We start from the raw sequence: 13,353 nt of genomic DNA, 5'->3' as shown, positions 1-13,353 counted from the left end.
ACAAAAAGGAATTAAGTAATCATCCCCGTTTCCATACGTTGTGCAAAAGTGAGGGCCTATATTCGAGTTCACCCTTCCCAGATGTGCTTCATTGTCACAAAGTGGTAAAAAAATTTTCCTTACTGATATTACCCACTTTAGTTCCTTCTTATGCCTTTCTAGTGCCTTTACTGAAAGTAGAATTCCTCCCCCCACGCGTCTTTAGTCATGCAGAAAAAGAGACGGAAAGAGATTACTTTGTTATATCACAGTACCATTTCTGGTTTTCCTGGTTCTCTAAAATAATCCTTATCTGTCTGGATAGCACCCTCCTTTTTGCCCTCATTTTTTCCCATTATTCTACTGCCTAGTTTCTCGACAACTTCCTAATTATATCTTCCCTAGTTTGCCCAAGTACATTTTCTCCAATCACTCAAGCTTTCTTGGTATACTGCCTTTAACAACCTATCTTAATAGCCCATTGCTTGTAATTTGTTGAATGGAGGTAAGACCCAAATATCAAAACGAAGTTGGGGAGGGGAGGTTAATGGATTTAAGGCATATCTGTTGATCAAATTAGCAGTTTTTTCAGCAATTATTTTGCAAAACACCAAAATGAGGACTTATATTTCTCGAAATATTGAATTTTCTGTAAAATTTGGAACATTTTTCTTCAGATTAAGAGAGCCTAGAGAAGGAGGAGTCATTGAACACTTAGCTCGCCTAGATGCACCAGTGTCCAAAACTAACATACCCAAAAATAGGGAACATTACGCCAAATAAAAAAAAAGTCAGTTAATGTTGGCGTTTCCAAGCCAAAATACAAAAAAAATGTATTTGGATTCATTTATATAGATAGACTATTAACAGCAAATAAAACGGAATTACAGAGAAAGTCGTTCAGAGAATGGTTCATTAATTGACCCTGGCTCAAACACGGGCCCTATCATGTCTAAACCAGGCTTTTAAACCTGCGCGGTGGCTGCTGGTAGCTACTGTAGCACATCCTAAAACACATAAAATAAGGAAGAGGGATCAAGACCTGGACTAATTTTTTCCTCCGTTTTCGGCAGATTTCTAATTAAAAGGTTTAATTTTTATAGATGGGGAAGAAAGACGGATTCGCAGGATAGTGGGATTTAGATCTCCTCGTTTTAAGTAGCTGTAGGCAACTATTAATTAAAGGGGATGATGACAAATAGAATGTAATTTACTTACAGCTAGTTTATTTATAGGTTTTCTGGATACGGTTTTTATAAATGCTTTCTGATACAGATTTCTATTACTATTACGCATTACATCGTAACTTGCATCTTGTCTTTCTTTTTGATGTTCTCATTTATTCAAGCTACGTTTCCATATTTAGACAGACGGTGGTACCTTAGATGGTAAGCTGTGGCCACGAGGATCTGCAATTGCTGAAAGGCTGTGGAGCAACCCCCCAGGCAAATGGAGGACTGCTGAAAAAAGATTAGTTCATATGAGGTACGTGTTCTTAAAGATTTAAATAAAGACTTTCAGGTAAATATGGTCTGCAAAACTTAGTTTTATTGTCGAACTTTAGTTTTTTCTAATAGTTTTAGTTTCTCCGAATATTAAAGGGGCTGTTCCCTCCTCAACACCCCGCTCTTTACGCTAAATTTTTACTGTTTTGAAAAGTAGAGTTGAGAGAAAGAGTCAAACTTTAGTATAAAAAGCGGGGCGTTGAGGAGGGAACAGCCCCTTTAATATACGGAGTAATTTCTGTTCGTTTTAAGTTTTAATCGCGCTCCTTACTGTAAGTTAAAAAAACTCGTTTTTAAAAAAATTAATATTTAAGAAAATTTGAAAGGGATTCTTGAATCCAATTTAAACACACTATGTGCATGATGGTTGTCAAAAGGACGTATCAGCACTATCTATGGAACGGCTGAGGGCATTAAAATAAAACTTTCAGAATACGATGAACGGGATGTTAAAGAGAGAGTGTTCAGAGCCCCCCCCCCCCTTCCACTCGTTATCTTTTCTAGATAAACCAGCCCCTCAATACTGATCGGAATTTTAAAACAGTTTTTTGTCCAAAATAGTCAAAAGGTCTAGTAACTATGCCTCCAGTGATGTCATACCCTCCCCCCAGGCAAAGATTGTAAATTATGTAATTTGCCTTTTTCACACACAATATTTATTTTTAGAATAGGGGATAATGTTTGATTCTGAATGTTCGTATAAACTATATATTTCGTATAAACATATTAAGTAAATATTTATCAATCAAGTAATAATGTATTAATCAAGTAAAATATTCGCAATGGCTCTTTATAACACACTGAAACCAGAAAAATAATCTCCAAACGTGTGGAGTGACGCCTGCCTTGCCGTTACTCCAGAAGGGATAGAGCGTCCATCAAGACTCAAGAAGGGAAGCGTCCAAGAAGGGATAGAGCGTCCATCAGAGCGTCCTCAAGACTGAGCCTTCCCTTTTCAGTCGTCTCTTGAAATTTATAAGAGGGAAAAATCCTCATCCAAAAGAGCCCTTCAATCTCATCTTCAATCTTGGCTTTCACCAAGACCTTTGAAACAAAATATGACGCTATCCTCTTACCAACTACTTTGACAAGAAAAAAATTGCCTTCTTCAGTTTCTTCCGGTCTTAAAAAAGCCTCGCCATCCTCCTCAGTATCTCCGATGTGAAGGCTCTCGTCGCTGCTTGTATTGCTAAGCACGAAGTCTTTCTCCTCATCAATGTCAGCCTTGATGTTTCTTTTGCTGTTCCCTTCCGTCCAGCTCAACTTTTCTTCTTTGACTTCTCGGCTTCTTTTATTTGACATTCTGCTTCAAGGCGCTCTTTTTCTGGTGTATCAGTGAGAAATTTAAACAGGGATTTTTGCGTCCTCTAGGTTTCTCTGAGCTTGGTCCAGCTTTTGGGATTGGTCTGACGACTTCTGACGTAATAGCCATCGAGGCCATGTCCGTGGCCTCGTAAGCTTGGGGTGGCAACGTCAGGACGTCGATTTTCTTCTATGCAAAAATTGACAGCCTCCAGTGAAATGTGTGATTCGTGGTTGTCAAGGTTAAGCAGGGTTCTCTCTTCAGATCCGCAGTTGGCAGGCTTGGCAAAACGTTGGAGAAGGTCTGGAAATATTTCCGACATTATCCATCCTGATTGCTGGGTACGACCATCACTACCAGGAGGGGAACCGTTCAAGAAACTATCTAGTCACCTCACTCGGGAAATGACAAGAAAGGGTGGTATAGCTTGACCTATTGCAATCGCACAGCCTACCACCGTAACCTGAATTCCTCTTTCACCAGATGTGATCTGGCCAACCTGTTTCTGCCCTCTTAGTGCCACAAGCTGTTGTTACTCCCGACTCGTTGAGGTTGTATATTCTATGTGGCTGATAGTGATTTTTCTCAATGACTTTTTGCAGATTGTCAAAAAGTCTTCCGTATTTTTACTATTGACGCTGGTAGCGCATTTCAAACTCGTTGCCTCGGCTGAGCGACAAGCAAGGTTATGTCCGACCCTAAAGGAACGAGCCCATTCTCTTCCAGCAGCCCTTTCTTTGGTCCAGCTCTCAGGCACCATTTTGGCTTTGGTAAATGCAAATTCATATGCTAGCTTACAGCACATACTCTTTGTAGTCGCGGCACACAAACCTTTTGCTTTTTTCTACTAAATAAAAAATTGAATTATCGGAAACAGCCCGGAAACTGCAATTGTCGTAACGAGAATTTTCTTACTCTCAATATCGACTCAGAGTACATTCTTGATATGTCAGCTAGCTCCTCGAGTCAACTTTGAGTCAAGTTGTCTGTTGCTTTAAGACTAGTCAGTTTAGCTACGGGAATTGTGCAGCCAAGACGGATCCTGGTCCGTCCCAGGGTCCGTCTTACCAACAAACCATGTGGTCCGTCTTATCTGCAACAGACGCAATATCAAAAAACTGTTAGCAAGCTCGCTAGATGGCAGAGGATGGTTTTACCGTCAGGTTTAAAGAAAGTATATGGTCCTAAACCTCTAAAACATAGTATTTTCATAACCAGAGATATCATAAAATATACTTCACATCAAATTTTTCCAAAGCAGCCTCTTAAAACATCAACTTGAATTTTCTTGAAAATTTTGCGACCAATCTTTTTGTTTTTTTTCGGCACAACTGAAGGCTAGATGGCTGTACCTTACTGTCACTACTAGATGGCAGTGCTACAAACCTGGCTGTATCTCCCCTAATAATTGGAACTTAAAAACTTGAAGGATAATATATTCCTTTTTCACAATACATTTTAAGGATAATACATTGCAGTTAAATTTAAGTCATTGAGAGAGAGAGAGAGAGATATTTACAAAAAAAAAAAAAAAAAAAAAAAAATCAGTATTAACAGCCATCCCGAGAGGTAGAAAAATTGTCTGAGTGAGTGGCAAAAATAAACTAAATCTTACCGTTAAAATCATAACACAAGAGGCTATAATAAGTTATTCAATTATTTATTTAGACTACCTCCCCTCCCCCAATTTGTGTTACAGTTCAACCGCATCTCTGTTATATTTTTAGGGAGGTTTTGTGTTTGCGGGGAATTGGTGCAGATCCTGTCCAACCTCATTGGTGTCACCAGAATGAAGGAGTATGCTACTATGAATAATGTTATTCTTCTTTAGTTCTTGTTTCATTTTTCGTTCCGCCTATGGGAAACAGGCAATAATTATTTAGAATAAATCAGATGCAACATTTAACTTACTCGTATTTATCTTTGTTCTAGTTCATCCTATAAATGATATCCCAAAATTAGGGTATACAGTATTATTTTTGGCTTAAACTATAGGTTTTCTTTTCTTCAATATTATCCAGATATCCCTATTAAAAAGGATTTCTGGATGCTATTTGTTTTCACTTTTCTTATTAAAATTGTATTCACTTTTAAAATTATAAAATATTTCCACAGGGAGGGAAAGGAAGGTAGTGCATCCATGCTCTTTGTTAAGTCACATCAGTCATTTGGCGTTTCAACATGACCTTATCCAAGTTCATGGCATTAAATCAAGTAAAGAAACAGTCTGTTTCGTTTCTGTTTCTCCTAGAAAGGCTTTTGTACTTTGGGAGTTATCTGTCAAAAAAAAAGAAAAAAAAGGAAGAAGATTGTTAATACATAGAAACTGTCAAGATACACTAGGAAGGGAAAGAGTTTACAGGGAGTGAGGTTTATTAAAGGAGGTTGAGCTTTATAAAATATAAAAGGAGGTTTATTAAAGCTTAAACTAAGTAAGACTAAATGGTACTAAGTAAAATTGTGTTTATAAAAGCCTAAACACCAAAGCTATTTCAGATTTGTAGTAACACAAGACGTGTGCCAACTGTTTGTGAATTGATATTGTTAACACCGTATGTTCATTACCAACCCAGTAATGATTTATAATATCTACTGACAAATTTCTGTTTATAGCTCAAAGACGTCGTTTTCACTAGTTTTGATTTTAAAGCTTTACTTTCATAAACATTGGATGTTATAGGTTAATGATATTAGGACTGGGATCCTCAGACATTGCGTGAACAATTTCATATGTACTTCACTATATTTCAACGTTTTAGCAAAATCAGCATTCATTTTAATTCACTTAAATGGGATTGAGAAGTTAACATTCTTTTGCTTTGTTAACATTCACTTCAACAGGTTAGTTTTTTTTGTATTTTTGTCTGTTTGCCTTTTTTAGTGTTTGCCTTTTTTAGCGCTGACGACTGCTTGGTGGATGTCCTTCCCAGAATATGTGATTTTGCCTTTTTTCTCTGTGTTTTCCAGTGGCTTTTTCTTTTTTTCATTTATATTTTTTTTTGTATGCTCTCGCTTAATGGCAAACGTTTTTATTCAGACAGTCACATTAAACAATGAATCTTATTTTATTCAGACAATAAACGAAGCGACTCGCCTCAACCTCTTAAAAAGGGTGGTTATACATACCTCCTAGCTGTCCTAGCCGAGTGGTTGCACGCTAAACCTGAGACCCTTATTCCGGGAGGACAGGGGCTCGAGTTCTGGTGTTGCTGGTTTTTGGTTTGAAGAGGGGTTAGTGGTGTTACTCTGTAAGCTCAACCGGGGTCAATCTAGCCCTAAGTGGTCACTTGTGCAAATCTGGAAAAGGTAAACAGGAAGGGTGTGCAAAAGCATAGGAAGGCTGGCCCCCCAATTGTACTTCCTGACTGAAGGGCCATGAAATGGAGATCAGTACCAACGGTAAGGATTGTAAAATCCCATACCGTGTTCTTTAATTTATCTTTACTTCTCATTTCCAGATCTTAAACTAACTGACAGTAACACAACAAAAAACTTTTAGACTTAACTATGGCAAATTGGTTCCTCTTAAGTCATTGCGACAAAATTCAAGTTTCTCAAAACGATAGAGGAGACTGGACAAGGACAAAGTCACTACACATGTACGAAAACCGCATAAGCTCAACAATTATCACCCCACACAAATCTTAATTTAGTTAAAGCCATAAAATCAGAATTTGAGTCACCGAAACCTATTAAGCAGGTGGAATTGCAGACTCTTGAAATAATACAGGAAACTAAACAACGGGGAAGTTAAAATATCATAGTTGATAATTCAAGAACCACGCACTCATTTTTAAAATTTCAGAGTCCTTATTTCAAAACAGAACCTTTCGCAACTAAAATATTTCAACAATTTCACTTTTTATTCACAAGGCTGTGAGTTTCAGATTTTTAGATCTAATCGCTTCATATGTTAAGTATCAAATTTTTTTTAATTGCTTATTTCGTTCATTGATTTTCGCATTTTGCCAAAACAAAATCCTTCAAATTAATTAAAACTTAACATATTTCACCGTTCATATCTTAGTAATTATACATTTTTCATAATTTAATAATCCTCGTTTTGTCTCTTGACAACAAAATCCTATCCCTATCCAATCCAAGAATCTCGAAATTTTTTTTTTATTATTTTCCTTCTAAACCATTGAATTTTGAGATTTTTACAACTGAACCTTTTATATTTCAAGAGCTATGCCCAGTATTTAAGAGTTCTTATTTCAATTTTTGACAATTATACCGTTGCTAATTCGAAAATCTTAACATGCTTCGTCACCAGACGAGAAAGAGACATCCTTAAAGAAGAAAAAACGAACGCATTTCCTGTCAGTGAAAATAGTAAAACAGTGCAAAACCATCGACACATCCGCTCAACCGTCTTCCGTGCAGACATAGAAAAATAAAAACTTAAAAAAAACAGTTTTTTGCTTCTTGTCAAGCTTATCCGGCATAGTCTTAGAACATAATTACAAACTTCACCATTAATATCCCTTAAGAATTTTTCACAATTTCACAATGATTATTTAGATTCTCAACAAAAAGCAATCCAAATTCAAGAATCTCCAAAAATTTCTCATGTTCTCCCTTCTATCAGTTTTAATCTTCAAATTTTTATAACGCAATCCCAGAATCTCTCCTTTTTTTAAAAAATTCAGAGCTCTCATCTTGATTTTGACACCAAAAATTTTCTAAATTCAAGAATCTTAACAAATTTGACATTTTAATACCACTAAACGCTTCAATATTTTTTATTTCTATGAATAATCGATCCATATTTAGTAATGCCGTAATTCTTCAAGATATTTCTCGAATCTTGACACGCGAAACCCTTCCTATTTTAAGACTTTCAACTTTTTTCTTAGGATTTCCATAAAAAAAAATAAAAAGGCTTTTTCTTATAAGTAAACCTCCATTTTTCAAGGATCGAATTTTTTTTAATACCAGAGTTTTATTTAGATTTTGACAATAAAATCCATCCCTATTCAAGAAACTTGTACTACCAAGGACGTTAAAATAAAAATGCTTTTTGATTCTGGTTCCAAGTTAGATCTGGTAAATTTTAAAAACAACATTTTCTTATGATTTTTATTTTGGTTGTTACGCAATTACTAACGTCTTTCTCACTGCGAATTCTTTCCCCTTTATTGCCACACCATAATCATGAAGATAAACAAGCGAAAACTTTTACTGTTTACGAAAAGTGATTATACAGCCCAAATACAATCATGCATTTCAACAACCAGTTGAATCATGCACCCCCTTGCTATTGAACGAATATGAAAAAGAGAGTATGTCAAAATTAAGTAATAAAAGCAGTGTTTTTCAAATGAGTCGAAAAATTATATTGATATTTCAATATTTGACTAAAAGAATAAATAAAATAGGATAGCCTAATTGGTCTTTCTGAAAATGAAATAAAACAACAAATTTTTTCAACTGAAAGCGAGGAGCAACATTAAAACTTAAAACGAACAGAAATTATTTCGTATATAAGGGGGCTCGTCCTCTCGTCATTACCTCGCTCTTTGCGCTAAAGAAAATTTTTTCCAATTCTTTAAGAATGACCCCTGAATCACAAAGGCCGTTTAATTAGAATAAATAGCTTTTTTGAAAGCACTAAAAAAAACTTTAGCGTAAAGAGTAAGGTATTGACGCGGGGAGAACACCCTCATATATATAATAACTTCTGTTTGCTTTAAGTTTTAATGTTGCTCCTTACTTTCAGTTGAAAAAGCTTGTTTTTTAATTTAATTTATGATCTTTTTTGAATAATGCTGGGAAATTCAGCGCCCCCTCCATGAAAAAATTCTCTTCCCCATAAAAAATTCCTCCATGGAAAGATCTTCCTACGTAAACTCGTCCCCCTGACCCCTCCCTCCAACACCAGCTGAAAATCCCTTGAAAATGTCTGTATACTTCCAAATAACCAATACTATATGTAAACATTTGTCAAAGTTCATCACTTGCAGCCCTTTCCCAGGGAACCTTGGGGGATTACGTCATCCTCAAAGACATAGCTATTAGATTTTCGACTGTGCTGAACAAAATGGCTCTCTCAAAGTTCTGATTGAGTGACTTTGGGAAAAAATGAGCGTGGGAAGGAGCCTAGTTGCCCTCCATTGTTTTGGTCACTTATAAAAGGCACTTTCAACTTTCAATTTCCATTCAAATGAGCCCTCTCACGATATTCTGGGACCGCTGGGTCGATATGATCACCCCTGGGAAAAATAAACCAAAAAACTATAAACACACATTCGTAATCTGGCAAAAAATACAAAATTCCACATTTTTGCTGATCGGAGCTTGAAACCTCTACAGTAGGGTTCTCTGATATGCTGAATCTGATTGTGTTATTTTCATTAAGATCGTATGACTTTTAGGAGGATGGTTCCTCCTTTTTTTGAAAACATGTCAAATTTTCTCAGGTTCGTAACTTTTGACGGGTGAGACTAAACTTGAAGAAACTTATATATTTATAATCAGCATAAGGATTCGATTATTTTGATTTATCTATGGTATCAAAATTCTCTTTTTTAGATTTTTGGTTACTATTGAGCCGGGTGGCTCCTTACTCACAGTTCATTACCACGAACTGTTTGATATTTTGCTGCAGGTAGTTCAAGTAACAAATAATTCAAAATGTATAATTTTGAATGCTATTAATAATAAACATATCAATGCAAAGCTTGGTTTTTTGCTGTTCAATGATACATAAGTTTACTTTTAATTTCCTATTTGGAAACAAGATTTTGGGTTAGGTATTTTGGGTCGGGATTTTGGGTTAGGCACAGATTTCATTATTCAACTGTTTTTGTTCTTTTTTTCGCAGTTTACTGCTGTTTGTCTTTTGCTACTGGAATCAGGAAGGTGACCCTTTCTAGAGCCACATAGCAGCATTTTTTTGCTCATTTTCTCATGTTTTTTTGGCCTGCTTCTTTATTTTTAAACTTGGCATCCGCTAATGGTAAAAACTGCATTTCAGCATTGAGCGTCTTTTTGCAATAAAATTGAGCTCTCGTGTTTTTCTATGCTTTCTAAGACGTGTGTGATTGTGTTAGTTTAGAAGGTCTGTTGTATAACAGGTTGTTCCAGGCTTCAAAATCGACTTATGTGGTAGTCTTGAAGAACCAACCCAAAGATACGGACGATTCTCAGTTGTGTAAAGACTTTCTTAGTAAAGATCTTGGCAATAGTAGTGATCTTGGCATTAAATTTAAGTCCTGTAAGGATGCTTTGTGTCTCATTTGTCCAATAAAAATGCTGATATCACAGGCTATCAACACTCATGACCGGTCTTTCGAAGCAGAAGGGAAAAGTCTATCATAATTTGGAATTGTTTGCTGGATCTCTGAAAATCTTAAAGCTGATTTTGTTTTCTGCTAGTAGTACACTGCTCTGAAGCTAAGCAGCTAGGTAGAACGCGCTGGCTCAAATTTGCTGAAAAGGCACATCTCGAAGATGCCTCCTATGAAGGTTTAGTGGTTGGTTATGAACAACTAACTATTGCCGAGTTTAGGTTTCTGTCAATGCAATGTTATATTTGCCAAAAATACGGTAATATCGCCAAGCTGTGTAAGAATGCTCCCAAAAGTGCAAAATGCTCTCACGATCATCTGGAAGCTTAAGGCAATCCATTAAGAGCTTTATGAAATTCATCCTATGTGACTCAGCTGACCATCCTTAATTAACGTTTAAGGGTCCAGTTGCGCAGCCTTTTCTTAGTAAATGACTCATTCTATTATTCGAGTTCTTGATTTCTATTATTCTATGATTATCAGAATCTATATTCTATTATAGAATCTATTATTCTATCCGAGTTCTTAGAATAGAATAGAATATTAGAGTAGAACGAGAATAGAATATTATTCTATTCGAGTTCTTGATTTCTATTATTCTATTACTATCAGAATCTATATTCTATTACAGAATCTATTATTCCATCATTCTATTATTCGAGTTATCTATAATTCTTTCATTCTGTTATTCGAGTTCTTGATTTCTATTATTCTATTACTATCAGAATCTATATTCTATTACAGAATCTATCATTCGAGTTCTTGATTTCTATTATTCCATTATTATCAGAATCTATATTCTATTATAGAATTAATGACTATTTGTCATGTGCTCCCGCACACAGGACACGACTGTGCCTTTCATGGGAGAATTGTGTATGTTTTTGGTAATTGAGTGTAAACAAAATGAATTGAATTAAAAAAAAAAAAAAATTGAAAGAATCTATAATTCTATCATTCTATTATTCGAGTTCTTGATTTCTATTATTCTATTACTATCAGAATCTATATTCTATTACAGAATCTATTATTCCATCATTCTATTATTCGAGTTCTTGATTTCTATTATTCCATTATTATCAGAATCTATATTCTATTATAGAATTAATGACTATTTGTCATGCGCTCCCGCACACAGGACACGGTTGTGCCTTTCATGGGAGAGTTGTGTATGTTTTTGGTAATAGAGTGTAAACAAAATGAATTGAATTAAAAAAAAAAAATTGAAAGAATCTATAATTCTATCATTCTATTATTCGAGTTCTTGATTTCTATTATTCTATCAAACAGTTCGTGGTAACGAACTGTAGTAAGGAGCGACCCGGCTCAATAGTAACCAAAACTCTAAAAAATTGAAGTTTGATATCAATAGCTACATCAAAAGAATCGCATTTTAATGCTGATTTTAAATATATAAGTTTCATCAAGTTTAGTCTTACCCATCAAAAGTTACGAGCCTGAGAAAATTTGCCTTATTTAGGAAAATCGGAGGAAACACCCCCTAAAAGTCGTAGGATCTTAACGAAAATGACACCATCAGATTCAGCGTATCAGGGAACCCTACTGTAGAAGTTTCAAGCTCCTATCTACAAAAATGTGGAATTTTGTATTTTTTGCCAGAAGACAAATCACGGGTGCGTGTTTATTTGTTTTTTTGTTTTTTTGTTGGTTTTTTTCCCCAGGGGTCATCGTATCGACCAAGTGGTCCTAGAATGTCGCAAGAGGGCTCATTCTAACGGAAATGAAAAGTTCTAGTGCCCTTTTTAAGTGACCAAAAAAATTGGAGGGCATCTAGGCCCCCTCCCACGCTCATATTTTTCCAAAAGTCAACGGATTAAAATTTTGAGATAGCCATTTTGTTCAGCATAGTCGAAAATCATAATAACTATGTCTTTGGGGATGACTTACTCCCCCACAATCCCTGGGGGAGGGGCTGCAAGTTACAAACTTTGACCAGTGTTTACATATAGTAATGGTTATTGGGAAGTGTACAGACGTTTTCAGGGGGATTTTATTTTGTTTGGGGGTGGGGCTGAGGAGAGGGGGCTATGTTGGAGGATCTTTCCTTGGAGGAATCTTTCATGGGGGAAGAAAAATTCAATGAAAAGGGCGCAGGATTCTCTAGCATTACTATAAGAAAACAATGAAAAATAAACATGAAAACGTTTTTTCAAATGAAAGGAAGAAGTAGCATTGAAACTTAAAACAAACAGAGATTATTCCGCATATGAGGGGTTCTAAAAATACTTTAGCATAAAGAGCGAGGTATTTAGGAGGAGATAAATACCTTGCTCTTTATGCTAAAGTATTTTTAGTAATTTCAACTATTTATTCTACGGCTTTTCTGATTCAGGGGTCATTCTTAAAGAATTGGGACAAACTTACGATTTAGTGTAAAGAGCGAGGTATTAACGAGGGTACAAACCCCTTCGTATACATAATAAAATTATAAGGTTATGAAAGTTTGTTACGTAAGTTAATTCTTAAGTTACGAATATTTTTTACTAATAAAAACGTTCGTTAAAAATTAAAAGTTCTAGTTGCCTTTTTAAGTAACAAAAAAATTGGAGGGCAACTAGGCCTCCTTCTCCACCCCTTATTTCTCAAAATCGTCTGATCAAAACTAAGAGAAAGCCATTTAGCCAAAAAAAGAATTAATATACAAATTTCATTTTAATAATTTATGTGCGGAGAGCCAACACCAAACATGCATTAATTCAAAAACGTTCAGAAATTAAATAAAAAAAAACTAATTTTTTTAGCTGAAAGTAAGGAGCGACATTAAAACTTAAAACGAACAGAAATTACTCAATGAAAAAATAAACATGGAAAAATTCTTTCAATCGAAAGTAAGGAGTACCATTGAAACTTAAAACGAACAGAGATTATTACGCATATGAGGAGTTCTAAAAATACTTTAGCATAAAGAGCGAGGTATTTAGGAAGAGATAAATACCTCGCTCTTTATGCTATAGTATTTTTAGTAATTTCAACTATTTATTCTGGCCTTTCTGATTCAGGGGTCATTCTTAAAGAATCGACACAAAACTTACGATTTAGTGTAAAGAGCGAGGTATTAACGAGGGTACAAACCCCCTCATATACATAATAAAAATCTAAGAATATAAAAGTTTGTTACGTAAGTTAATTCTTAAGTTACGTATATTTTTTACTAATAAAAAAATTCGTTAAAAATTAAAATTTATATTTGCCTTTTTGTGTAACCGAAAAATTGTATGGCAACTAGGCCTCCTTTCCCATCCCATATTTCTCA

The 13,353-nt window shown here is 35.3% G+C and overlaps 1 protein-coding gene across 5 annotated transcripts in view; it reads left to right on the top strand.

Moving 5' to 3' along the window:
• The window catches only part of LOC136032714 (chitooligosaccharidolytic beta-N-acetylglucosaminidase-like), a 152,310-nt gene that overhangs the window by 61,906 nt on the left and 77,051 nt on the right, over nucleotides 1-13,353 (top strand). For 3 of the 5 annotated variants that reach the window (XM_065713024.1, XM_065713023.1, XM_065713022.1), the window contains exons 10-11: nucleotides 1,346-1,464; nucleotides 4,515-4,693. In XM_065713024.1, coding sequence (XP_065569096.1) covers nucleotides 1,346-1,464; nucleotides 4,515-4,602 — 207 coding nt within the window. In that variant the 3' untranslated portion in view covers nucleotides 4,603-4,693. Of the gene's footprint in view, nucleotides 1-1,345; nucleotides 1,465-4,514; nucleotides 4,694-13,353 lie in introns of those variants that run through there. The other 2 variants (XR_010618766.1, XR_010618765.1) reach the window with 1 other exon arrangement.

Source organism: Artemia franciscana, chromosome 11 (genome assembly GCF_032884065.1).
Source record: "Artemia franciscana chromosome 11, ASM3288406v1, whole genome shotgun sequence".
NCBI classification, from domain to species: Eukaryota; Metazoa; Arthropoda; class Branchiopoda; order Anostraca; family Artemiidae; genus Artemia; species Artemia franciscana.
Note: the sequence above shows the minus strand (reverse complement) of the source record. Positions and strands in the feature narration are given on the sequence as shown.